Here is a 27,301-nt window from a genome sequence, read left to right as displayed (position 1 = left end):
CTGCCCAACCTCTCCCTACAACTCAGACCATCGAGTCCTGGCGATGTCCTCGTAAATCTTCTCTGTATACTTTCCAATTTAATTATTCATTTTAATTAGCAGGGGTGCTTGGAACAAAGGGAGCATCCCTAATTGAATGAGACATCATGTGGTAGTTAAGTAGCAATTAAATTCACATTGAGCTTCTTTGCTTTGTAGTATGTTGTTAATGGCAAGCCCATTGTTGAATAAATACGGCACTTGACCAAAAATGCCCAATCCAATTTAGTGATTAGCACAATATGATCCATAAGTGAATGCTAATGTCATTTATTCTGGTTTACATTGTTAGTGTACTACATCATGATGAAATACCCAAAGCTTTGCAATCAAATTTCTTGGCTTATGTTGTTCCAACAATGTCTTGAAAATCTTTTATCAAGGGATAAGCACTGTAAATTATTGTAGACAGATGGTCTCATTTCTAAAGTACATAGTTAGAGGTTGGTTGAGGGTAAGTGCGTCAGATTTTGTGTTATATGTCTCTTGGGGAGATTCACATTGCTTATCCTTCCACTCTCTTAGGAATCTATTTATGTTATTAAGCACACAAAGTGCTGGAGTAACTCAGCGGGTCAGGCAGCATCCCTGGAGAGGGAGTTACAGAGGGAATGGTCTCTGCGGAAAGCAGAAATGGGTGGAGATGGGAAGATATGGCCAGTAGTGGGATCCCATTGGAGGTGGCTAAAATGTTGGAGGATTATATGTTGTAAGCGACGGCAGATGGGGTGGACCATGAGGATATGGGCAACTCTATCCTTGTTATGAATAGAGGGAGGGGAAGTAAAAGCGGAGCTGGGGGATCTAGAGGAGACCCGAGTGAGACCGTCATCTATAATGGAAGAGGGGAACCCCCGTCACCTAAAGAATGAGAACGTCACCGATGCCCTAGTATGGAACACCTCATCCTGGGCGTAGATGCGGCGTAGACGGAGGAATTGGGAGTATGGGATAGAATTCTAGGAGCAGAATTAGGTCATTCGGTCCATCAAGTCTACTCCGTCATTCAATCATGGCTGATCTATCTTTCCCTCTCAACTCCATTCTCCTGCCTTCGCCCCATAACTCCCGACACCGTTACTTATCAAGAATCTGTCAATCTCCGCCTTACAAATATCCATTGACTTGGCCTCCACAGCCGTCTGTGGCAATGAATTTCAGATTCACTACCCTCTGACTAAATACATTCCTTCTCATCTCCAAAGGTACATCTTTTTATTCTGAGGCTATGACTTCTAGTCCTAGACTCTCTCACTAGTGGAAACATCCTCTCAACAATCACTCTATCTAAGCCTTTCACTATTCGGTAAGTTTCAATGAGGTCCCACCTCATCCTTCTAAACTCCAGCGAGTACAGGCCCAATGCCTTCAAACGCTCATCATATGTTTGCCCAATCATTGCTGGGATCATTCTCGTAAACCTCCTCTGGACCCTCTCCAATGCCATGACATCCTTCCTCAGATATGGGGCCCAAAACAAGACCAGAAACATTATCTGTTCATTTCCTCTAAAACTATACTTACTCAGTTCCTATAGCAAATTTATTGGTGATCTTATGGATTTTGTTTATTAAAATGGACACATTATTGATGAATTGGTAAGATAAGACTCAATCGGGGCTTAAAGTTGCTGTTTTGCCTTCTAAGAAGATGTTGCATGGGATGGGAAGAGGGATAGGAGAAGCACGAAGTTCCATGATGTCATGTCATATTATAGCCGTTCGTATCATAGTCAGACCTATTTCTCCATAGTTGTTAATGGTAATTAAGAAAAACAGTAATTTAATCTAGTATATTCCAACCATAAATCTCCTTTATCTTTTCAGGACGATATAAAATGCAATCTTGGAATTTTGCTACACATGATTTCCTTCCTTCTGCCCCAGGTTTGGGTTTGGTTGTGAACATCAAGGGTCCAGGTGAACAGGTAAAATAACACTTTAGATTATGGATTTTAATAAACTATTACAATGCAGTATCTGCTGAAATATGCAAACAAGCAATTGAATGAATAATGGGTCAGATGTAATTGTTTATTAGAACTGGAAGGATAAATTTGAAATGTGAATATATCCTTCTGACTCGGATGCTAATAGTACCTGCCCTCCTTTATGTTTTTAATGCAAAATAATAGCATTTATGATTGGTTTTGCTTCTCTACTGCAATACTGTTGCTGAGTAATCAGCATCATGATACTGTGAGACTGTTTTCCTTTTGACCAGCCTCTATATTCTCAGGCTGTCAAAATTCAATCGATATCGATTATCGAAAACATATCGATAAATTGGTTTCTCCATTTCTGGAGTAGTTTCAGATCACAGCCACAAATTGGAAAAAAATAATATAATCACGAGCTGCTTGACGTCACAATGCCAACATGCCGACCTATCCAGGCCCACCTGCCTCGAGGCCCTGCCCCCCCCAAGTTTGCGGATGACACTAAGCTGGGGGGCAGAGTTAGCTGTGAGGAGGATGATAGGAGACTGCAAGGTGACTTGGATAGGCTTGGTGAGTGGGCAAATGTTTGGCAGATGCAGTATAATGTGGATCAATGTGAGGTTATCCACTTTGGATGAGGGAATTGAAGGCAATATTATCTAAGTTGGCAGCCGATCTGCAAAAGCTGGGATGCAACGTTACCTGGTGTCATGGTACACCAGTCATTGAGACTGCAAGCAGGTGCTTGGATAGGAATGAAAGCGAAAATATTTTAGCTTTCATAGCAAAAGGATTGGAGTATAGGAGCAGGGAGGTTATACCACTTTGGTACCTGGTCTTGGTGAGACCACACTGGAGTATTATCTACATGGTGGCCAAATTAGCAAAAGGGGAGATATTGCGAGACCTGGGTGTCATGGTACACCAGTCATTGAAAGTACATGCAGGTGCAGAGGCAGTGAAGTTTAAAAGCAAATGGGATGTTAGCTTTCATAGCAAAAAGGATAAAGGGGGCTTATACTCGCTAGAATTTAGGAGATTGAGGTGGGAAAATAGGGTGATTTCACTAAAGGTCACTGGAGTGAGATCTCTGGAACCCACGTGACCACAGAGGGTAGTTGAGGGCCAGTTTTGGCTACATTTAGTGATGGGAAAAAGCATTTCCCCCCTGTGGCTAAAGGGATCAGGGGGTATGGTGAGAAGGCAATTTACGGGTGCTGAGTCGGGATGATCGTGAGGCACAGCTACCTGGATTTGCAGGGGGAAAAAAGATAGCAAGTAAGGGCCTATTCCTGGAACTGAAGGTTCTAACCGTCGGAAATGTATCTCGACATTTGCCGTTATCATCACAGGTCCAGCAGCTCGTGATTATCGCCTTTACTCGCGAATTTCATTTACTTTTGTGGCCAAACAGCTCTGCTCTATCATCTTTGATCTGTAAATTTCCAGAGTCAAAAATCTGCTTCTCTTCCTCTCTGTTTTTCCACCAGCAGGGCTCTGAATTTACCCCCCCCCCCCTATCTTTTTTTCCCCCTGTAAATCTAGGTAGCTGTGCCTCACGGTCACCCCGACTGGCACAGTAAATTGCAGCTCACAACCTCGCCGTTTTCTATGTGCCAGTGAAATCATCCTATAGAAACTTACAAAATTCTAAGGGGTTGGACAGGCTAGATGCAGGAAGATTGTTCCCGATGTTGGGGAAGTCCAGAACAAGGGGTGACAGCTTAAGGATAAGGGGGAAATCCTTTAAAACCGAGATGAGAAGAACTTTTTTCACACAGAGAGTGGAGAATCTCTGGAACTCTCCCGCCACAGAGGGTGTTTGTGAGGTTTGTGGTTATATTTAAGAGGGAGTTAGATGTGGACCTTGTGGCTAAAGGGATCAAGGGGTATGGAGAGAAGGCAGGTACAGGATACTGAGTTGGATGGTCAGCCATGATCATATTGAATAGCGCTGCAGGCTCGAAGGGCCGAATGGCCTACTCCTGCACCTATTTTCTACGTATCTATGTATCTCGACACATCACCTTATCATCACTGTTGCAGTAGCTCGTGAAGCCTTGCGCGCTCATTCCAGCTGTGGCCAAACAGCTCTGCTCTATTATCTTTGGCTGTGGCTTTACAGAGTCAAAATCCGCTTCTCTCTCTCTCTTCATTTGGCAGCAGGGCTCTGCTACCCCCCACACTCCCCGCTGCCTGCACCATGTCAAGTATGCTCGCGATGCCTCCCGCAGCTCAACTCATGCATGCCCGCTCCAACCCCCTCATCCCACTTCACCTCTCTCCCCCATCCTCCCCTTCCTCTTCCCTTCACCCCCACTCGCCCTCTCCCCCCAGACAGAGCAGAACGCCAGTTGTTGACACAACCGCCGCCGCAGTTTTTATAGGGCAAACGATCTAATTCATATTAATATATCAAGGGGGTAGTTAGTGTGGTGGTAGTTGTAGTGTGTGTGTGGGGCCACGCGCTCTCCATTCAAGCAGACCCTCTCATCCCCCCTGGGGGCGCTTTGTGTGTGAACAGACCCAACGATCTGCACTTGGTCGAACTCCAGGGTTTAAAAAACTGTGTGCCTCTCTCTGTGTACGGCCTCTTTGCATTTGCCTCTCTCCGTGTGCCTCTCCGCATCCGTGTGCCTCTAAAAAGGCCTCTCTCCGTTTGACCATTTCGCTAGCGATTTTAATTTTGCCCATTGTGTGACCCCTCCATGGTGTGCCCCTCTGTTTCCCCCTCTGTTTGAGCCCCTCTGTGTGTTGATGTGTGCCCCTCAAACAAAACCTAATTTTTATGATCTGTGTGCTCTTCTCCTCTCTGACGTCTCTGTGTCCCCCATATGCCCCCAATCCAGGCCCCTCTCCGTGTCGTGAGGCAGTGACCCTCTCCGTCACGCCCCTCTGTGTGAATTTCCTCTATAAGTTCCGCTGAACCACAGCTGGTCTCAGCCCCGCCCGCCTGCGCTCCCCTCCCGTCCCCAGAGTCAGAAGCCCACAGCTGGACTCTGACACCAGCCCACTCCAAATCCCACCCCCCCCTCCCTCCTTCTCAAAATGCTCAGCAGATCGGGAGGTCACCGGAGGTCATAGCCAGTCACCGGAGGTCATCGCCTTGAACATGGCGGTGGCAGTTATTGTTGCGCGGGGCATAAAGGGCCTGTCCCACCAGCATCATACTCACCAATCAGCTGGCAGGAGGCGGGCCGACTGAATTTGGACGTTGCACGGCAAAGTCATCACGCTACGGCACACCGGGTGGTGACGTCACCGTGCAACACCACGTGTTAGGTGTACGGAGTCAAGAAGCTGCGTACGACTTCAAGACGCTGCGTATGCCCCGTCCCCCCCCCCCCGCCCTTTAAATGCGCTTTGGTGGAACAGACCCGATTTTCGCACTTGGTCTAGTATATTTTTTGGAGCTCTGTGCGTTGTGTGGTGACCAGCCCGTTTTGCATTTGATTCATACTCCCATAAACGATCGGTAAAAAGGCCGACATTCCCCCCCTCCCTTCCCGACCCTTGACGATTTCGCTCCCCTCCCTCATTCTCCTCCCCCACTCTCAATCCACTCCCCTCCCTCTTCCCCTCCCTCTCCCCCCCCCCCCCACAAAACTCAAACCCTCATAATTTCTATGATCTGAACTCCCTCTTATCAGCGCCTGACGTCACAATGCCCATATGTGTCAATAGATAGGGCAGATTATGGGGTAAAGCGAAGCACGCGCGCTAATTTCTCCATATAGTTAACAATGAACTCACAGCTGGCGTGTGTGCGGGGGGGGGCGCTCCCCTCCCGTCCCCTGTGTCAGTAAGGGGGTGGACTCTGACACCGCCGACTCCAAATCCCAGCCCCCCCTACAGCCTCCTGTCTCAAAATATTTTTTGTCTAGAGGTCACCGTAGGTCATAGTTTTTTCACCGTATTTTTAAATCGCCTTGAAATGTGGCGGGGGCAGTTATTGTTGCGCTGTGTTTTAAATCTCTTCCCTGTCCGGGAGACCCGACTTTTTCCCTGTCGGGTCTCGGCTGTCGCCGACTAGCAATTTGGAGCGGCCTCCAGCCTGAACGTCATCGGGGGCTCGGGACACGGGCGGACGTCACCGGACTACTCACCACGTGTTAGGTGTACGGCCTCAAGAGCGTGCGTACGACTTCAACTCGCTGCTGCGACGCGACTCCTGGGGCTGGAGGCTCCCTCAACGCAGCCGCAGGTCCGGACAGGCTGTTGACAACGCGCGGGGTCCGGGGGGACAGTGCAAGATTCCCGGAGCTCCCGCGCGATGTCGGGACCAGCCCCATACAACTCCATGTCCGATCGGGGTTGGAACGACCCCCCACAAGGCCGTTCCCCGGCCCTTCATGTCCGTGGGACTCCCATCGCCCTGGGGGTTCCAACCTTGGACTTTCCCTCTCCCGGGAGCTTCTCCCTAAATCTCCCCGCTTCTCCCTACCCCCCCTCCCTCTCCCCCCCCTTATCATCACCCGCTCCCTGGGGCTTGGACATCGGGAGAGACACGGAGAACAGGGCCCTCACTAAAAACCCTGCCTCCATCACAGTGCCTTCACTTGATGGCTATGTGTGAATTTAATATGCGTATGTATGGGGTAAAAGAAGTGTCTTTAATAATATTAATGTATTAACAACATTTCGTTTGAGTCTCACTGGGGCTCAAATGATAATAAATTTGTATTGTATTGCTAATGTGGTTAATGCCGCATGCCGCCCCCCCCCCGTTACCTGGGATAACAGACCCAACGGGTCTGCACTTGGTCTAGTAACTACTAAAAATCTGATCTTGTATGTGGATTTGTGTGTGTGTGTGTGTTTGTGTTTGTGTGTGTGTGTGTATATAATCACATCTTCTCGACAAAACAACGTGCTAACGCTAATTTTTTTTCATATTCCGGTAAAGATTTATCCCGTGGACTCCAAAATCATCTTACATGAAAAATTATTGCATTATTTCTCGAGTTATTAATTAAAATGTTCAAAAATCTGAAAAAAATTAAAAAACAAAAGTCTGGCTATGGCTGATGACGTCCCAATGGCTCTGCGTGCTGCTGTCTTGGATCTGTGCGCTGCGAGTGATGCCCACTCCTCCCCCGTTATTCAAAAGATGCAGCCCGCTCACCCCCCCACCTCTCCGTCCTATCCCCTCCTCTCCTCCCCCCCCCCCCCTCCTCCTTCTCCCCCCTCCTTTCCCACCCGCCATCCCCCGCAACCGACACCCAACGGGTCCCACTTTGTCTAGTTATTTCTTAAATATGGAGTACAAAATTTTGCAGTGTTCCAGGTGTGGTCATATCAGCTCTCTGTAAAGCTGCAAGAAGAACAAGAAAAAAGTATAAATGATTTCATCATTGACTAAATAATGAATGTTTCTCTCTTAAAACAGATTTTGCTACATAAATTATATGGTCCAGAAAGTCATTTTACATTTCATTCGCACTCTCCAGGGGAGCACTACATCTGCCTGTCTTCCAACTCCACCAAAGTAGCAGTGTTTGTTGGAGAGAAATTGGTATGTGCATCATATTGGCAACATATTTTATTTTAGTAAACTGTGAACGAATGATAAATTATCAGAACAATTACTCTAATGCCAATTATACTTAATAAATGCAGCACAAAGCTTCACAATGCTATAGAAAAAGCAACTACATTCATAAAATCTTCTGCTTACCTTGTTTTCTAATGAAATGTGGACATTAGTGGTAATGTTGAGATCTAATCCAGGACGGCACAGCGGGGCAGCGGTAGAGTTGCTGCCTTGTACCTCCAGAGACCTCGGTTCGATCCAGATGACGAATGCTGTGCGTATGGAGTTTGTAGCTCACTGGCCTATAGTTCCCAGCAATTTCCCTGCAAACACATCTAAAGTGTTTTGCTCTTTGCTTTAGGAAGGGAATTCAATTTAAGACCATAAGATGTGATAACAAAAGTAAAATATCTTGCTGTTTCTAACCTTTCAATAGGATTGTGGCTGATTCGGCATTCCTCGTCCTTTTTTCCTGTTCTTTCTTGTATAAGCCTTGTTCCCTCACTGATTAGAAATCTAAATAGCTTTAAATGCACACAATAACTCTGTGGAAAGGAGTTCCAAAGATTCAGAACCCTCTCAAGGAAGAAATTATTCCTCACGTCTTTTGGTGAGGAATGAAATTCTGTCCTTTGCAAGGGGTGACATTGAAACAGGAGATGTGGAGTCAGTATGGATAGAACTAAGAAATTGTAAGGGTAAAAAGACCCTAATGGGACTAATCGACAGGCCCCCCAAACAGTAGCCTGGACATAGGGCGCAAGTTGAATCAGGAGTTAAAATTGGCATGTAGCAAAAGTAATGCTGTGGTTGTTATGGGAGATTTCAACATGCAGGTAGACTGGGAAAATCAGTTTGGTACTGGACCCCAAGAAAGGGACTTTGTAGAGTGCCTTTGTGATGGATTCTTTGAGCAGCTTGTATTGGAGCCTACCAGGGAGAAGGCAATTCTGGATTTAGTGTTATGTAATGAACCGGATTTGATAAAGGACCTCGAGGTTAATGAGCCATTAGTAGGCAGTGACCATAACATGGTCAGGTTTAATCTACAATTGGAGAGGGAGAAGAGTAGATTGGAGGTGTCAATGTTGCAGTTGAATAAAGGGGACTATGGGGCCATGAGGGAGGAGCTAGCTAAAGTTGACTGGAAAGATACACTAACAGGGATGACAGTGGAAAGAAAATGGCAGGTGTTTCTAGGAATAATACAGAAGGTGCAGGATCAGTTCATTCCTAGGAGGAAAAAAGATTCCAAGAGGAGAAAGGGGCGACCATGGCTGACAAGGAATGTCAGGGACAGTATAAAAATTAAAGCAAAGAAGTACAACGTAGCAAAGATCAGCGGGAAGCAAGAGGATTGGGTAATGTTTAAATAACAACAGAAGATAACCAAAAGGACAATACGGGGAGAAAAGATGAGGTACGAAGGTAAGCTAGCCAAGAATATAAAGCAGGACAGTAAAAGCTTCTTTATGTATGTGAAGAGGAAAAAAATAGTTAAGACCAAAGTTGGACCCTTGAAGACCGAAAAAGGTGAATTTATTATGGGGAACAAGGAATGGCAGATGAGTTGAACAGGTACTTTGGATCTGTCTTCACTACGGAGGACACAAACAATCTTCCTGATATAGTAGTGGCCAGATGATCTGGGGTGACAGAGGAACTGAAGGAAATCCACATTAGGCAGGAAATGGTGTTGAGTGGACAGATGGGACTGAAGGCTGATAAATCCCCAGGGCCTGATGGTCTGCATCTCAGGGTACTTAAGGAGGTGGCTCTAGAAATCGTGGATGCATTGGTGATAATTTTCCAATCTTCTATAGACTCAGGATCAGTTCCTGTTGATTGGAGGGTGGCTAATGTTATTCCTCTTTTTAAGAAAGGAGGGAGAGAAATGGGGAATTATAGACCAGTTAGCCTGACATCAGTGGTGGGGATGATGCTGGAGTCAATTATAAAAGATGAGATAGCCGGACATTTGGATAGCAGTAACAGGATCGGTCCGAGTCAGCATGGATTTATGAAGGGGAAATCATGCTTGACTAATCTTCTGGAATATTTTGAAGATGTAACTAGGAAAATGGACATGGGAGAGCCAGTGGATGTAGTGTACCTGGACTTTCAGAAAGCATTTGATAAGGTCCCACATAAGAGATTAGTGGGCAAATTTAGGTCACATGGTATAGAAACATAGAAACATAGAAATTAAGTGCAGGAGTAGGCCATTCGGCCCTTCGAGCCTGCACCGCCATTCAATATGATCATGGCTGATCATCCAACTCAGTATCCCGTACCTGCCTTCTCTCCATACCCCCTGATCCCCTTAGCCACAACGGCCACATCTAACTCCCTCTTAAATATAGCCAATGAACTGGCCTCAACTATCCTCTGTGGCAGAGAGTTCCAGAGATTCACCACTCTCTGTGTGAAAAAAGTTCACCTCATCTCGGTTTTAAAGGATTTCCCCCTTATCCTTAAGCTGTGACCCTTGTCCTGGACTTCCCTAACATCGGGAACAATCTTCCTGCATCTAGCCTGTCCAACCCCTTAAGAATTTTGTAAGTTTCTATAAGATCCCCTCTCAATCTCCTAAATTCTAGAGAGTATAAACCAAGTCTATCCAGTCTTTCTTCATAAGACAGTCCTGACATCCCAGGAATCAGTCTGGTGAACCGTCTCTGCATTCCCTCTATGGCAATAATGTCCTTCCTCAGATTTGGAGACCAAAACTGTACGCAATACTCCAGGTGTGGTCTCACCAAGACCCTGTACAACCCTGTATTGGGGGTAGAGTGCTGACATGGATAGAGAAGTGGTTGGCAGATAGGAATCAAAGAGTAGGGATTAACGGGTCCCTTTCAGAATGGCAGGCAGTGACTAGTGGGGTACTGCAAGGCTCGGTGCTGGGACTGCAGCTATTTACAATATACATCAATGATTTGGATGAAGGGATTCAAAGTATCATTAGCAAATTTGCAGATGACACGAAGCTGGGTGGCAGTGTGAACTGTGAGGAGGATGCTATGAGAATGCAGGGTGACTTGGACAGGTTGGGGGAGTGGGCAGATGCATGGCAGATGAAGTTTAATGCGGATAAGTGTGAGGTTATCCACTTTGGTAGCAAAAACAGGAAGGCAGATTACTAAATGGCGCCAAGTTGGGGAAAGGGGGAGTACAACGGGATCTGCGGGTCCTTGTGCATCAGTCTATGAAAGTAAGCATGCAGATACAGCAGCCAGTGAAGAAAACAAATGGCATGTTGGTCTTTCTAACAAGAGGAATCGAATATAGGAGCAACGAGGTCCTTCTGCAGTTGTACAGAGCCCTAGTGAGACCACACCTGGAGTATTGTGTGCAGTTTTGGTCCCCTAATTTGAGGAAGGACATTCTTGCTATTGAGGCAGTGCAGCGTGGGTTTACAAGGTTAATTCCCAGGATTGTGGGACTGTCATATGCTGAGAGAATGAAGCAGCTGGGCTTGTACACTCTGGAGTTTAGGATGAGAGGGTATCTCATTGAAACATATAAGATTGTTAAGGGCTTAGACACGCTCGAGGCAGGAAACATGTTCCCGATGTTGGGGGAGTCCAGAACCAGGGGCCACTGTTTAAGAATAAGGAGTAAGCCATTTAGAACGGAGACGAGGAAACGCTTTTTCTCACAGAGAGTGGTGAGTCTGTGGAATTCTCTGCCTTGGGCGGTGGAGGCCGGTTCTCTGGATGCTTTCAAGAGAGAGTTAGATAGGGCTCTTAAAAATAGCGGAGTCAGGGGATATGGGGAGAAGGCAGGAATGGGGTACTGATTGGGGATGATCAGCCATGATCACATTGAGTGGCGGTGCTGGCTCGAAGGGCCAAATGGCCTACTCCTGCACCTATTGTCTATTGTCAAAATTAAATGGGTGCCTCTCTATAAGGAGAGTGTTTTCTGGTTCTGGTATTTCCTTTGAGATTAAGTAGTCCCTCAGCAATCTACCATCTCATTCTCATTCTCTTCAATTTTGAATAAGATTGCCTCTCAGTGAGATTTCAATAAGATTACTTCTCAATAACTTGTTTAGCCTCTCCTCATAAGGTAACCCCCCCCCCCCCCCCCCCCCCCCCCCTTCCAGGATCATCCTATTGAATCCTCTCTGAACTGCCTTCGATGTGACACTATTTTTACTAAAATGGGAGAACCAAAATTATTTGCAGTACTCTTGATGTTGTCTCATTAGTGACTTCTGCATCTGCAGTAACACTTCCATACTTTAACCTCCAACACCCGTGAAATAACAGTCTGCGTACCATTAGTCCTCCTTATTACTGCCACAATTGTGTACTAGTTTTCTGTGTTCAGTGTGCGAGAACCCACAAATCCCATTGTGCAGCAGCTTTCTGTAGTTTATCTCAATTGAAATAACATTTGCTCATTTCTTCCTTCCTAAATGATCTTCATGTTTTTTTCCGCACATAATACTCCACTTGCCGACTTTACTTAACCGATCTCTGTTTATAACACTGGTTATATTCTCTTCACAACTTGTCTTTCCATCTAATTTTGTGGTTCCATGAACTTAATTCAAAATTTTCAATACTGAACGAACAAAAGGTAATTTCTTCATCGTGGCCATTGTATCTAAATGTAATTCCCTGTCAGGTTATAGTGTTTTTATTTTACAGCGCATCAATTTGGACATTCAGGTTGGTGAACATACAAATGAAGCATCTCTTGATGGAGCCAAGGACACAATGAATGATGTGCAGAAATTAATTCATCATTTGATTGGGCAGATGCAATATATCAACAAACAACAGGACTACCAGAGGGTATGTCAACAGGTTTTTAAATGCAAAGGAGTTTTGGCAAGTTTTTTCTTGTTACCGTTCCTTGTCTGATAGGCCTGCAAGTCAAAAGGTGTAGGTCTTCAATCATTATGGTGACAGCTCCTCTGATGCAATGGACATTTTAGCTTTGAACTTCTTAAAATGGAGATGGGACTGTATGGTCTCCGCAGGTAACCGTTGCATAAAAGAGGACCAGTGGACATAGGTTCAAGGTGAAGGGGAAAAGATTTAATAGGAATCTGAGGGGTAACATTTTCACACAAAGGATGCTGGGTGTATGGAACAAGCTCTCAAATGAGGTAGTTGAGGCTGGGACTATCCCATCATTTAAGAAACAATTAGACAGGTACATGGACAGGACAGGTTTGGAGGGATATGGACCCAGCGCAAGCAGGTTGGGCTAGTGTAGCTGGGACATGGTGGTTTATGTGGGTAAGTTGGGCCGAAGGACCTGATTGCATGCTGTATGACTCTATGACTCTTTGACACCATACTGTACTCAAGCCGTGGAATTTTCAGAGGCTATTCTGCCCAAAGATCCTATTTTGATTCTGCCCTCTTGGGCTGGCGGCTGAAGTTTATAGACCAGTTAGACCCCTTACATGAAGTTTAAATTGAGGTTTCCTTCACAATGTCTAAAAAGTGTGTGACTGAAAAACTGGAGTTGGCCACTGTTGTGTTTATTTACTGACCTCTTGGAGCCCAGCAGGAAATATGATTCCTGACTTTCTGGCAGGACTTTTCTAAATACCATAAAAGTTTGGTGTAAAGTTCCCTAAAATGACATGAACAATAAGGTGATACCCAAAAAATCCTCCAGCATGATTTTCAACCTCAATGGTGTCAACAATTCATATTGACTTACAGAACCAGCCCTTCCCCGTGATGTCACGCTCTTCTCTGCTCCTCCCCCCCCCCCCATCTCTGCCACCCCCCTCTCTCTACCACCCTTCCCTCTCTAGGGAGTGGTGAGTATTGGGACCTATGGTTGAGTGGTGGAGTATTGCATTCGGGGACCAGCCCTCCCCTGTGATGCTGTGCACCCCCCCCCCCCGTCAATCTCTACCCCCCACGTCCTCCCTCTACCCCCCTCACCCTCTCCCTTTTTACCCACTCCCCCTCCCTCTAGCCGTGCCTGCACAGTTGGGGAATATGCTTGAGTGGACAGGGAGGGGGATGGGGGAAGGAGCAAATTAATAATAATATATCAGGAGGGGTTAGTGCGTGTGGGGGGGGGGGGGTGGTTAGTGTGTGTGTGTGATGCCGCAGCCGCCCCCCCCCCCCCCCCCCCCCAACGCGCGTTGAGGGGACAGGACCCACTTGGTATAGTGCTTTATAAAAGGCCAATACTCAAACTACATTCTTTACCAGGCTGGAGACTCAAGAAACTGCAGATGCTGGAATCTTGCATAATAAAACAAAGTGCTGAAGTAACTCAACATGTTCAACAGCATCTGTTGAAGGAATGGATAGGCAGTGCTTCGGGTCGGGTTCTTTCTTCAGACTGACTGCAAGCTTTACGTGGCAGCTCCACAGCACTCTGCAGCCTCACTACTCACAACACACTGATCACATTTATGAACCTTCCTTCAGTTTTGAGTGTTGTATAAACTTCTAGTGTGGATATGTCTATAACTATACCTAACACTTCCCTTGCTGGGTGTTGTGTAGATAGCATTAAGAACCATGTGCAAGAAATCGTTGAAGGAGACAAATTGTAAATATAAGGATGGAGCTAAAGGGAAAGAAAGTATAGGAAAAGTTAAGAAAGACACCAGAATTAACAGGACAAAAAGCTCACAAAGGGATAGCAGAGTATGGCAAAGTGAAATAGGAATTGATGTGAAAGGTGAGGTGAGTAAGGGATTAAAAGTATATATGAATGCACGAAGTATAAGAAGTAAAGTGGATGAGCTTGAGGCTCAGTTAGAGATTGGTATAAATGACATTGTGGGGATTACAGATAGAGATGAAATTGTAGGCCCTAGCGAGGGGTGACATAGGGACTGACAATGTATAGTTGCTATGGATAGAATTTAGGAATTGTAAAGGTAAGAAGACACGAATGGAAGTTATCTACAGGCCCCCAGACGGTAGCCTGGATATAGGGTGCAAGTTGCAGCATGAGTTAAAATTGCAGGAGTATCGGGACTGGGAACTGAATATCCAGGGTTATATATCCTATAGAGAGGACAGGCAGGTGGGCAGAGGAGGTGGGGTAGCTCTGTTAGTGAGGGTTGAAATTCAGTCCCTAGCGAGGGAAGACATAGGGACTGACAATGTAGAATCGCTGTGGACAGAACTGAGGAATTGTAAATGTAAGAAGACATGAATAGGAGTTACCTACAGGCCTCCAAACAGTAGCCTGGATATAGGGTGCATGTTGTAGCACGAGTTAAAATTGACATGCAACAAAGGTTATGCCACTGTGGTTATGGGAGATTTCAATATGCAGGTAGACTGGGAAAATCAGGTTGGTTCTGGACCCCAAGAAAGGGAGTTTGTAGAGTGCCTCCGAGATGGATTCTTAGAGCAGCTTGTACTGGAGCCTACCAGAAACGGCAATTCTGTATTTAGTATAATGAACCAGATTTAATGAGGGAACTCAAGGTAAAGGAACCGCTAGGAGGCAGTGGCCATAATATGATAAGTATTAAGAGAAAAAGAGAAACAGGTGAAATTATTATGGGGAACAAGGAAATGGCAGAATAGTTGAACAGGAACTTTGGTTCTGTCTTCACTAAGGAAAACACAAACAATCTCCAAGATGTACGATAGGACAGATGATCTAGGTAGGCAGAGGAACTGAAAGAAATGTGCATTAAGCAAGAAATAGTATTGGGTAGACTGATGGGACTGAAGGCTGATAAATCCCCAGGGCCTGATGATCTCCATCCCAGGGTACTCAAGGAGGTGGCTCTCGAAATCATGGACGCATTGGTGATCATTTTTCCAATGTTCTATAGATTCAGAATCTGTTCTGTGGATTGGAGGGTAGCTAATGTTATCCCACTTTTCAAGAAAGTAGCGAGAGAGAAAACGGGAAATTATAGACCAGTTAGCCTGAAGTCAGTGGCTGGGAAGATTCTGGAGTCAATTATTAAAGATAATTGGATTTGCCACATTTGGATAGCAGTAAAAGGATTGGTCCAAGTCAGGGATTTATGAAGGGGAAATCCTGCTTGACTAATCTTCTGGAATTTTTGAGGATGTGACAAGGAAAATGGACATGGGAGAGCCAGTGGATGTAGTTTATCTGGACTTTCAGAAAGCCTTTGATAAGGTTCCACAGGAGATTAGTGAGCAAAATTAGAGAACATGGTAATGGGGGTAGGATATTGACATGTAAGAGAATTGGTTAGCAGACAAGAACCCAAAAGTAGGATTAAATGGGTCCCTGTCAGAATGGCAGGCATTGGTGAGTGGAGTGCCGCAAGGCTCAGTGCTGGGGCCGCAACAATTTACAATATATATTAATGATATAGATGATGGGATTAAAAGTAAGACTGGCAAATTTGCAGAGGACACAAAGCTGGGTGGCAGTGTGAACTGTGAAGAGGATGCTAGGAGGTTGCAGGGTGACTTGGACTGGTTGAGTGAGTGGGCAGATGCAGTATAATGTAAACAAATGTGACGGCAAGAACAAGTATGCAGATTATTATCACCATGGTGTCAGATTAGGAAAAAAGGGAAGTGCAACGAGATCTGGGTGTCCTTGCACACCAGCCACTGAAAGCAAGTACACCAGTCAGTCTGAAGAAGGGCTTCGGCCCAAAACGTTGTGTATTTCTTTCACTCCATAGATGCTGCTGCACCCGTTGAGTTTCTCCAGCACTTTTGTCTACCTTCGATTTTCCAGCACCTGCAGTTCCTCCTTAAACACTGAAAGTAAACATGCAGGTACAGCGGGCAGTGAAGAAAGCTAATGGTATGTTGGCCTTCATAATGATTTCAGTATAGGAGTAAAGAGGTCTTGTTGCAGTTGTACAGTGCCCAGGTGAGACCACATGTGGAATATCGTTTGCAATTTTGGTCTCCTAATTTGAGGAAGCTCATCCTTGCTATTGGGGCAATGCAGCATAGATTCACAAGGTTAATCCCCGTGATGGTGGGACTGTCATATGAAGAAAGATTGGAAAGACTGGGCTTGTATTTACTAGAATTTAGAGAAATAAGTGGGGATCTTATAGAAACATATAAAATCACTAGTTGGGTCCCAGCGTCACACGGGAGGGCTGGTTCCCCCAATGCAATATTCCACCTCTCCACCAATTCCAATATTGGTGGCCAGTGGGGGGGGGGGGCTTTCTGGATTGCTAGTATGGGTGTTGTGCGCTGAAGGGACTGGTTTCCAGAGGGCTAGGATGCACATTGTGGGCCGAATGAATTCTTGGGCTGGCGGCTCTGTCATTCAAGCCTGTTGTGCTGGCAGCTCACTCACTCATGGCTGGTGGGCTCACAGTTGACACAGCTATTCCTTGAAATTCCATTTCAAGCAGGGTGCAAGGGCACCAAATTCAAGTGGTTTCATACCATTTCAAGCAGGGTGCAAGGCCACTAAAGACAGCGGGTCATAACCTCTCCCTCCCCCATCTTGCAGAGACTGAGCCACGCCCACACTTCCGGGTTTTATAGTGCCGCCCCCTCCCGTGATTGACAGGAGAGAGAATCTCAACATTTTTTAAACACTAATAACTCTTTTATTTTTCATCAATGGGAAAAATCCTCGGCACCTGATGAGCGGAGGGGGACTCCGAGTAAGATGGCCAAATATCACAGCCTTATGTGGTAGCATTTTTTCTAAAATCAATATAAAGCGTAAACAGGAAGTGGTCAAGATTAGACTTTTAATTATATAGAAGGCAAGGCAGCTCTAATTAGGCAAGGCAGCTCTAATTAGGCAAGGCAGCTTGCTTGAGCACTTTCAAAACCAAAGACAAGGCAGCTCGCTTTAGCACTTTCAAAACCAAAGGCAAGGCAGCTCATTTTAGCACTTTCAAAACCAAAGGCAAGTAGGCTTGTTTAAAAAACCAAAGGTAACACAGCTTGCTTTAGCACTTTCAAAACCAAAGGCAAGGCAGCTTGCTTTAGCACTTTCAAAACCAAAGGCAACGCAGCTTGGGTCAGATGAACCTCAGGAATTTTGGAAAATTAAAACCAGTATATCAACTGTCTGATTAAGGGTCCTCAAGCTGAAATGTTAATTCTGTTTCTCTATTCAGAAATGTTCATTGATTTGCAGATTGTTAATATATACCATTTTTATTTACAATATCCAGCATTTATGATTTGGTTTGCAATATCTATCTCACCAAGACTTCATAGAAACATAGAAAATAGGTGCAGGAGGAGGCCATTTATCCCTTCGAGCCAGCCGCCATTCATTGTGATCATGGCTGATCATCCAAAATCAGTAACCCATGCCTGCCTTCTCCTCATATCCCTTGATTCCGCTAGCCCTAGAGCTCCATCTAACTTTTTTTAATTAATTCAGTAAATTGGCCTCGACTGGGGTGGGAGATTGCAACCTTCACGTGGTCTGTCCTGTTTCAACGAATGCAATCAACCTGGCACACACAATCCAATAAGATCAAATAGGACAAGTTATGAGTATAGAAGTTGGGATGTAATGTTAAAATTGTACAAGGCATTGGTGAGGCCAATTCTGGAGTATGGTGTACAATTTTGGTCGCCTAATTATAGGAAGGATGTTAACAAAATAGAGATAGTACAGAGGAGATTTACTAGAATGTTGCCTGGGTTTCAGCAACTAAGTTACTGAGAAAGGTTGAACAAGTTAGGTGTTTTTTCTTTGGAGCGCAGAAGGTTAAGGGGGGACTTGATAGAGGTCTTTAAAATGATGAGAGGGATAGACAGAGTTGACGTGGATAAGCTTTTCCCACGGCGAGTAGGGAAGATTCAAACAAGAGGACATGACTTGAGAATTAAGGGACAGAAGTTTAGGGGTAACATGAGGGGGAACTTCTTTACTCAGATTGTAGTACAGGGTAGCTGTGTGGAATGAGCTTCCAGTGGAAGTGGTGGAGGCAGGTTCGATTTTATAATTTAAAAATAAATTGGATAGGTATATGGACGGGAAAGGAATGGAGGGTTATGGTCTGAGTGCAGGTAGATGGGACTAGGGGAGAATACGTGTTTGGCACGGACTAGAAGGGCCGAGATGGCCTGTTTCCGTGCTGTAATTGTTATATGGTTATATGGTCCCACAACTTTAGGCTGTGCACGCCATACGCAAGAAGAAGAAGCCCCTACTGCATTCTGTGGCAGAAAATTCCACAAATTCACAACTCTCTGGATGAATAAGAGTTTTTGTTTTCATCTCAGTTTTAAATGGTCTTCCCTTTATTCTTAGACTGTGGCCTAAATATTATTTAATGATTGGTAATTTGTCATTGCACCAGATATGATCCATGACAGTGAAATTCGTAATTGCTGCAGCTTGACAAACATTAGACACAACAACAATAAATATACGATAAATTATCGGAGTAAACCACAACAAAGTGCAAATCTATAGTACATAGAGCAACTGTTGTAGTACATGTCTGTAGGGGTTAGTTGCTGAAGTAGGGTTGAGGTCAGGGTTGTCCAGGATGGTTCAAGAAATCCAATGGTTGATGGGAAGAAGCTGTTTTTGAAACTGGAGGTCGCGGTTTTCGGGCTCCTGTACTTACTTCCTCAAGGTAGCAACGGGTAGAGAGCATCCCCAGCAAGATGTAAGTGTTTGATGATTTTTTATTGCCTGAGGCAGTGATTCTTTTAGATCCCTTTGATGGTAGTATGTGCAGCATCCATGAAGGACTGGGCAACATCCACCACTGTCTGCAGCCTCCTTTGTTTTTGAACGCTTGGAGTTACCAAACTAGGCTGTGATGCAACAAATCAATATAATCTCACCGTATGTATTTGTAGAAATTCAATAGAGTATTCGGTTACATGCCAAATCATCTCAAACTTCTGAGGAAGTGGAGATTTGTGATTGCATCAATGCGCTGGGCCAGGACAGATCAGAGATGTATACGCCCGGAAACGTGAAGCTTATGACTCTCTCCAGCACAGTTTAGTGAATGAAGGTAGTGCATGGATCATTGGCTTTCCCTTCCTGTAGTCAGCAATCAGTTCCTTGGTTTTGTTGAATTGAATTGAATAACCTTTAATAATCCTTTACAGGAAATTACAGTGCCACAACAGCTTCAAGACAGACATAACACCACACATTTCCACAGATAGCTTCAATACTTAATAAGTTAAAATACAATGAATGAATACTAAAAAAAATCCAAAATTATTTTTGTGCATTATAAAACCTTATAGCAGCAGGTATACAAGACTTCCTATATCTCTCCGTTTTGCACATTGGTGCAATCAGTCTCTGACTGAAGATGCTGCACTTGATCACCTTCAGGGCGTGGAGTGGGTGAGTGGGGTTGGTCATTATTGAACCTAGTTTGTTCAGAGTTCTGGCCTCTGCCACCTGCTGGACCGTTAGTTGCTCAGCCCCAACCACTGAGCCGGCCTTCCTGATCAGCTTGTCCAGTCTGTTTTTGTCCGCTATGCGGGCGCCTTCTCCCCAACAGGCCACAGTTGGGGGAAACTTTTGAATCTCTCCCTGCACTGGAGACCCGACCTTTTCTCGTCGGGTCTCAGCTGTCGTTGGGGCCGCAACGAGGAGCGGCCTCCAACAGGACGAAGCCGGGGACTCAGGTGCCGACTCACCTCACCGTCGCGGAGCTGGCCGAGACCGGAGCGGGTGGAGCGGTGGAGGAGCGTTGCCGCTGCCGCTGCTGCTGCTGCTGCTGCCACCGCTGCTGCTGCTGAGTCGGAGGCTGCTGCTGCGGGTCTGTGGACGGCGGCACCGGGAGCCCGCGGATCCCTGGGGGGAACCGCTGCTCCACCAATGGCGTACCCGCCCGGTTGGTCGAAGAGCTCCTGGACGGGGCTAGCACCACTGCCCCGCGCCCTTGAATGGGACTTTGGAGTTTAGGGGTCCAACATTAAGACCCGGTGTGCACCTCGCACCACCCGGCGTGGCTGCTGGCCGCGGGACAATCGTGCCGGGGGCTTTGACTTTGACTCTGACATCGGGGGGGAGAGAGTGCAGTGGAGAGATAAGTTTATTTGGCCTTCCATCACAGCTATGTGATGGATGTTTATGTAAAATGTAATTATGTTGTGTCTGGGGTCTATTTGTGTGTAATGTATGGCTGCAGAAACGGCATTTCATTTGGACCTCCAGGGGTTCAAATGACAATTAAATATACTCTTGACTCTTGATACCACAATGACATGCAGCAAAATTATAATACGGTATCTCAACTCTTTTTACACATTGCACTTAATGCAATTTTTATTATTTCTTTCCACTTCCAAACAAAAATGTGGTTGGTTTATTCAGCATATGATCAACCTGTCTCAATAAATCCTGGACCATGATAACATATATGCTTAACCATGCACACTACAGATTGATGCAAGCATGTTTTCTGTGAAGGACCGAAAATTATCATGGCATGGCCATAGCATGGGTCGTTATTGCTATTGGTACAGAAACACTCTCGCTTCCCACATAATTTATCCACAACAAAATATACAGGTGAAAGGAATTTTCTAAAGGCATTTTATGATAATAGCTGTTAAAACTGACTATACCCATCTGACAAGTTAAACATTACACTAACTGACAAGAGATGACAAAGGACATAAATGCAGCATATGTTGTTTTGGTAATATATTTAAAGGTGTCAAGACGCCACATTACCGGACATTCAGATTAGATGTATGTGGCAATGAAGATACCCAGTTTGTAAGCAACAATTAAAAAAAAAAATTGGTGATAAAACACTTTTTCCATCATTCCCTCTTCAGAATTAACATTAAAATTTCAACTGAAGTATCTGCTGACCAAATTTGTGATGTATATGACTGACTGTAGAAGTAAAACCTGGATATATCCAACGTATAGTTGTGAATGTTGCTCATTAAATAACTACAGTACTGATACTCCATATATAGAGCATTGATTTGCCATTAAAATGAATTCTGTAATAACGTGTCAGTGACAATCGAACACTGCGGTTTTAATGTTTCACGTGTTCACAATTTAATTCATCTTTTTGGATTAAAACAAATAACATTGGGAATTTAAACATATTTGATTGCATTCCGTTATCAAACATAGTCAATGTTAGCTCTGAAGACATTTCCAGCACAATAGGGTTGGGAGGGGGGGGGGGGGGGATTGTATGAATCAGTGCAAGATGGATAGATGGTGGTGGGTGGGGGGCTTGAGAAGGCAATTGGTGTGGATTGGATGGATTGAGGCAGGGGAATTAGTGCGTGTTGGTTGGAGTAGGAAACATTGTAAGGGGAGAGCACAGGGGATGTCAGTGGGGTTGAATGGGGGGATCTGTGAAGGATGGATGGGGGGGAGCAGTGCAGGATGAAGGGAGGGAGCAGTGCAGGATGGATGGGAAGGGGGGTCAGTATAGGATGAATTTGGGGGACCAGTGTAGGATTGATGGGGAGTGGCAGGAGAATCAATGCGAGATGGATAGGGAGATCGGTGCAGGATGAATAGATGGGTAGGGGGGTAGGTGAGGGGGGGAGGGGAGAATGGGAGTGGGGCGGGGCATACGAGAGAGAGAGAGAGAGAGAGGAAGGGGCAGAGGATGTGGGAAGGAAGACCAGCACTCCTCGGACAACACCTGTCAGGCACGGAAATCGCAATCAAAATATGGAGGGGACCGCAGACAGAATATCTTGGTGGCCGCGCACACATGCGCACACTCACACACACACGCGAGGCTTTCGGAGGCTTCTGTGAATGGTAATTTCAGCTTAATCCAGCGCTAAATGCAGTTCAACTGTGCCTGTCTCGCCTACAGCACTGTCTCAATCCAGACAGGGACAGGCAGAGTTGAGCAGCGCTGCTTCTCTGCGCTGGCTGGGGGCACCGTCCCCTTCTGACTCCCAACGCCTCTGGCCACTCTCGGGCGTGGGGGGGCTCTCGGGGTGGGGACGGGGATGGTCCAGTGGCAGTTCGGCAGCGATTGCAAGGTCTGTTTTGAAAGCGCCGTTGGCGGAGTAGCAGCAGCGGCGGCTATCAGCAAAGGTCCTATAGCGTTATCAGGCCAGGTGGGATGCAGGAGGAGGAGGAAATGGAGCCGCCGTTGCTGCTGCTGTGCGGGGCCCGTCATTTGCTTCGACCCTCCGTCACACCACACTTAGCATCTTTCCCACAACCGTCGCCGACACAAAACGTCATGTTCCTTTTCTCCAGACTGCCGGATCCGCGGAGTTACTCCCGTTTTTTGTGTCTTTTGTGCCGGGCAAAATGACTCGCGGTTTAGGTTGCCCGGCGGCACTTTGAGTGGTCAGTGGCACCCGGGCAACCGTTAATTTCAAGCCCTGCTTATCGTTACCAGTTATTCTCCAATTACAGTGGCATGGTTGGCTAATTTAAACATGGCATTGGAGCTCTGACTACACAGTCATAGGTAAAGGGAGAGTAGTTCAAGACCTGAGCACTGAGGTGATTGGTGAGGAGGCACTGCTGCTCCCATTCCAACTCATTGAGGTATGCTGATGGCAAGCTCAAGAGAGGATTGAGAGGAGCAGAGACCTAGTTCTCTGAGTTTCATGATGCGTTTGGGAGGGATGATTGTGTTGAACGCCAAACGTAGTCGATAAACAACAACCTGATATATTCCCCTTCCCATACTCACCTCTCTGTCCTGGATCTCCTTCAATGCCAGAGTGAGGCCACAGGCAAATTGCAAGAACTGCACCTCATATTTCACTTGGGTAGCTTACAATCCAGCAATATGAACATTGAATTATTTACCAGTTCCACAGTTCTCCACATTGTTTTCCTCTTGAGATCATACCTTCCCTAGCCAACCAGGGGCTTACCGGGCACCACTGTGCCCGAGGTCAATTGTAGCTTGCCTTGATTATTGCTGATCTTCTCTCACCTCCAGCTCTTCAACCCAACCTCCCACCCCCTACTTAGTCTGTAGAAGGGTCCCGACCCAAAATATCACCCTGACCAGCTGAGTTACTCCAACATTTTGTGTCTATCAGTGGTATAAACTAGCATCTACAGTTCCTTGTTTCTACAGAGCCTAATGTGTGTGTTCCTATTATTCACGTTGTTCAGTGCAGAGTAGAGGGTTCATGAAATTGCATCTGTTGTTGATCTATTATGCCTGTACAGGAATTGAAGTTGGTCTAGGTCATTTATGAGGCAGGAAGTTATACGTCTCATACTAAACCTTTCAAAGCACTTCATCACAATGGACATATCATCGGTCGGTAGTAATTTAAGCAGGACACCTTGGTTTCCCTTGATAATACTTTGAATAAAAATAGAACTTTAAAACATTTTCCATGGACTTAAGCAAAACTGTATTTTGCAATTTGATGATATATAAGAAAATACTACTTCTACTATTCAATTATATTGACCGCTTTAAATCATCATCATTGTTGAAAACATCAACGGGCACGGTGCCTTACAATGCTATGTATGACAGTGATCGCAACTTCTACTGAAGTGTGAATGGCCGTTGGCTCGCTAGGAGCTCATCCACCCTTTGACAGGTCTTGTTTTTGGTCCTGCTGGGGGTCCACAGCCCCCTCCTCACCTGACAAAGCAGGTGGGGGAGACAGTTTAGTCGCCGACTATCCGACCATGGAGCAGGTAGCACATGGACCCATGGAGGGGGGAACTCCCCCGACCTGACTGTGAAGATATAACATTTAATCAATCCAACTGATAAAAAGTTTTCCTTTTTTTAAAAATCATTTATCAAGGATACCATTTTACATGGAAAGCTACTTAAATATTACCAACAACATCTTTGTAGTAAACTTTACATTTCATTAATTCAAAATTGTGCATATAAATAATGTCCTTATATTAAGATGATTTGATGCGGTATTCAAATAAAATCCTATTATGTACGTTCATTTAACTAATACTTTGAGTCTCCTTTGATCTACAGGAACGTGAAGAAAAATTTCGGCAAGTCAGTGAATGGACTAACAACAGCATCTTATGGTGGGCTTTGATTCAGACCTCAATCCTTCTCACAATGGGAGTCTGGCAAATGAAGCACATGAAAAATTTATTTATAGCCAAGAAATTAGTGTAAAAGTAACTGTGCCTTACAGGGTAGAATTTCCACTGAAGGCTTCCCAATTTATCTTCCATGCTTCTGCAGAAGAGCTTTGAAAAGGCAGAATAATTACATGAAAACTAATTTATCAAAATTTACCAGAATTTCTTTAGATCTACAAATGGTTGTTGTGCAGAGAGGGTGGCTGCTATGGAAAATCAACAGTTGTATGTTTTTAAAATTATGACACATTTAAAACAAATTCATTTTAATCACAAATTCATTTCATAATTCCCTAATAATTAACTAAGATGGATATTTGTCCTCCAAAAGCCAACCAATTTGAATTCATGTGTCATGCCTAAGGCACAAAGGCTATTTCTTCCTGGTCAACCAAGCAAGGATAAACAGTTTGAGGATCTCACTGGGTTCGGGAGGCTGGGTCAGTGGATTAGTGTGGTATCGAAACCTTAGAAAATCACCAATCTGCACAGTATTTTCTTTGAGCTCAACACTGCAGTATTACTGAATAATGATTTGCCATTTTGATTCAGGACTTTTATCTGTCATAGGTAATTTCTTATGTGATTGAGTGTTTAGAGAATGCATTATGAGTTTGCGTTAATGTAATTTCCAAAATGATCCATACTCAAATTTAAATTGTTATTCCATATGTGCATTGAAAAAGGTAATAAAACACTGAGGTTTTTCTGAGAACATATACAATACTGTGGTTATGTTACTGAATTTTAGTATTAATTATATTTGAATGGCCTTCGATTTATTTTCCATTCTCTTCCTTCAATATTTCTTTCTATATTACTTCTTGTTCTTTTCACAACTCCCTTGTAACAGTTTATTGCTTATTACAGATGAATATTACCATTTTTAATTGTACAGGTGCACAACCTTTTATCCGAAAGCCTTGGGACCAGACACTTCTCGGATTTCGGGATTTTTCGGTTTTCCGAACGGAAGGTTTTTAGCGTAGATTTTAACATGTGGCTCAGTGGTAGAGTGCTCGGCTCGTGGCCGCATGGTCGTGAGTTTGTGCCTTGATCCCGGCAGTTACCCGGTCAGGGCCGGCGTTTAGCCGATAGGTCCTATTTCTCCCAGTTGGGCCCCGTGCCTAAGGGGGCCCCGCGCTAGAGTAATCAAATCAATTGGAGCAAAGATCTTATAGCACGCAAGATGGTCCACTCCTGCGAAATACAATGAACTGACGCGTATTCCGCACCGGAGCGTAACCTCCGTCATTTCAGTAACCCCGACCCGACTTCAGTTATGCCTCTCGCAGCGTTGCGGGGGACAGTTTAGGTGTTGTTAAATGTTTTAAATGTTTTTTATCACTTCCTTTTTAAACGGCACATGCCTTGTTCATTTTAAACGGCACATACTGCAGATGCTGATTAAACCGAAGAAAGACACAAAAGGCTGGAGTAAATCAGCGGATCAGGCTGCATCTCTGATGAGGAATACGTGATAATAGGAGGAAATAGGTGATATTTCGGGTCAACTTTTTCAATAGCTGCCATGAGGGGAGAAGCGTCGGCACCAAGAGCGAGCGAAAGCGTGGACAGACGGACGAAAGCAACGTTCATAGAGCGGCGTTGGTAGACATTTCGGGTCGAGACCCTTCTTCAGACTGATAGTCAAGGGAAAGGGAAACGGGAGATAACGGCATATCTTCCATTCACTTGTCCTTAGTGCCGTCCATAACTCTTGCTCCTCTTTCCCCTGAGTCAGTCAGAAGAGGGGTCTCGACCCGAAATGTCACCTACAAAGATCTTTGGTCACCTATTCCGACCTATGATCGTTGCTTTTGTCCGTTCTGTCCGCGCGTTCGCTCGCTCTTAGTGCCGGCGTTTCTCCCCTCAGACTTCGCCAAACACAACACACACACACACACAGCATGTCCGGCAGATCGCTGCGGGCCGAGAGAGAGTAGAGAGGTAGAGGGGGAGGAAAGGGCTAGATGGGGAGGGGGGTGTGAGGGGGAATGGAGAAGGGGGAGGCGCCCTCACGCTCCCGGGGCAGCTCTCCCGTCCCTCTGGTCGCCATGCTTCACGCACACAGCCCCCGCTCCCGCCCTCCCCCCTCTCTGCAGGAAGACGCGGTGAACAATACACGGAGGGCCGGGCCGGGGGTTGCAGCAACGTTTACAAACTTCGGACTCAGCTCATGCCCGGACCCAGGCATCCGTTCCCGCCGCTGGACCCCTCCCTCCCTTCTCTCCCTTCCCTTCTTCTCCCCCTTCTCTCCTTCTCCTCAGACTCCGCCAAACAAACACACACACACAGCATGTCTGGCAGATCCTTCCTCTCTCTTTTCCCTTCTCTCCCCTCCCTTTGCCGAAACCCTTCCTCAGACTGATAGGGGGGACTGATAGGGCAGTCTGAGGAAGGGTTTCGGCCCGAAGCGTTACCTATTTCCTTCGCTCCATAGATGCTGCTGCACCCGCGGAGTTTCTCCAGCATTTTTGTGAATCCCTAGACCTAGTTCAGTGAGCGTTCACCGAGGGTCACCCGGGGAGGTGACCGCGGAACCTCTCCGGGCGACCCTCGGTAGACGCTCACTGTACTAGGTCTAGGGATTCCTACTCTCACGGCCAATATACCCTCCCTTTTTTCCAGGACCGAAAATGTCTGATTTTCGGAGCGTTTCGGTTTCCGGAATTTTGGATAAAAGGTTGTGTACCTGTAATACCATTTTATTTTGGCATGATACCTATCACTTAATTTTTGCACAGTTGTTTAGTGACTACAAGATACAAGTATTTCTAAAAGGAGGATGTTTCACACAATAACATAGAACACAGAACTGT

The 27,301-nt window shown here is 45.5% G+C and overlaps 1 protein-coding gene across 1 annotated transcript in view; it reads left to right on the top strand.

Moving 5' to 3' along the window:
- LOC129706877 (transmembrane emp24 domain-containing protein 11-like) overlaps positions 1-25,196 on the top strand; it is a 28,353-nt gene extending 3,157 nt beyond the window's left edge. Inside the window, exons 2-5 of the mRNA XM_055651528.1 lie at positions 1,866-1,966; positions 7,368-7,493; positions 12,173-12,319; positions 24,364-25,196. Of these exons, the coding sequence (XP_055507503.1) occupies positions 1,866-1,966; positions 7,368-7,493; positions 12,173-12,319; positions 24,364-24,513 (524 nt within the window). The 3' untranslated portion in view covers positions 24,514-25,196. The remainder of the gene's footprint in view (positions 1-1,865; positions 1,967-7,367; positions 7,494-12,172; positions 12,320-24,363) is intronic.
- The last annotated feature ends 2,105 nt before the right edge of the window (positions 25,197-27,301 follow it).

This window comes from Leucoraja erinacea, chromosome 1, assembly GCF_028641065.1.
Source record: "Leucoraja erinacea ecotype New England chromosome 1, Leri_hhj_1, whole genome shotgun sequence".
NCBI lineage: Eukaryota > Metazoa > Chordata > Chondrichthyes > Rajiformes > Rajidae > Leucoraja > Leucoraja erinaceus.
The sequence above is the reverse complement of the archived record's forward strand: the minus strand, read 5'-3'. Positions and strand labels throughout refer to the sequence as shown.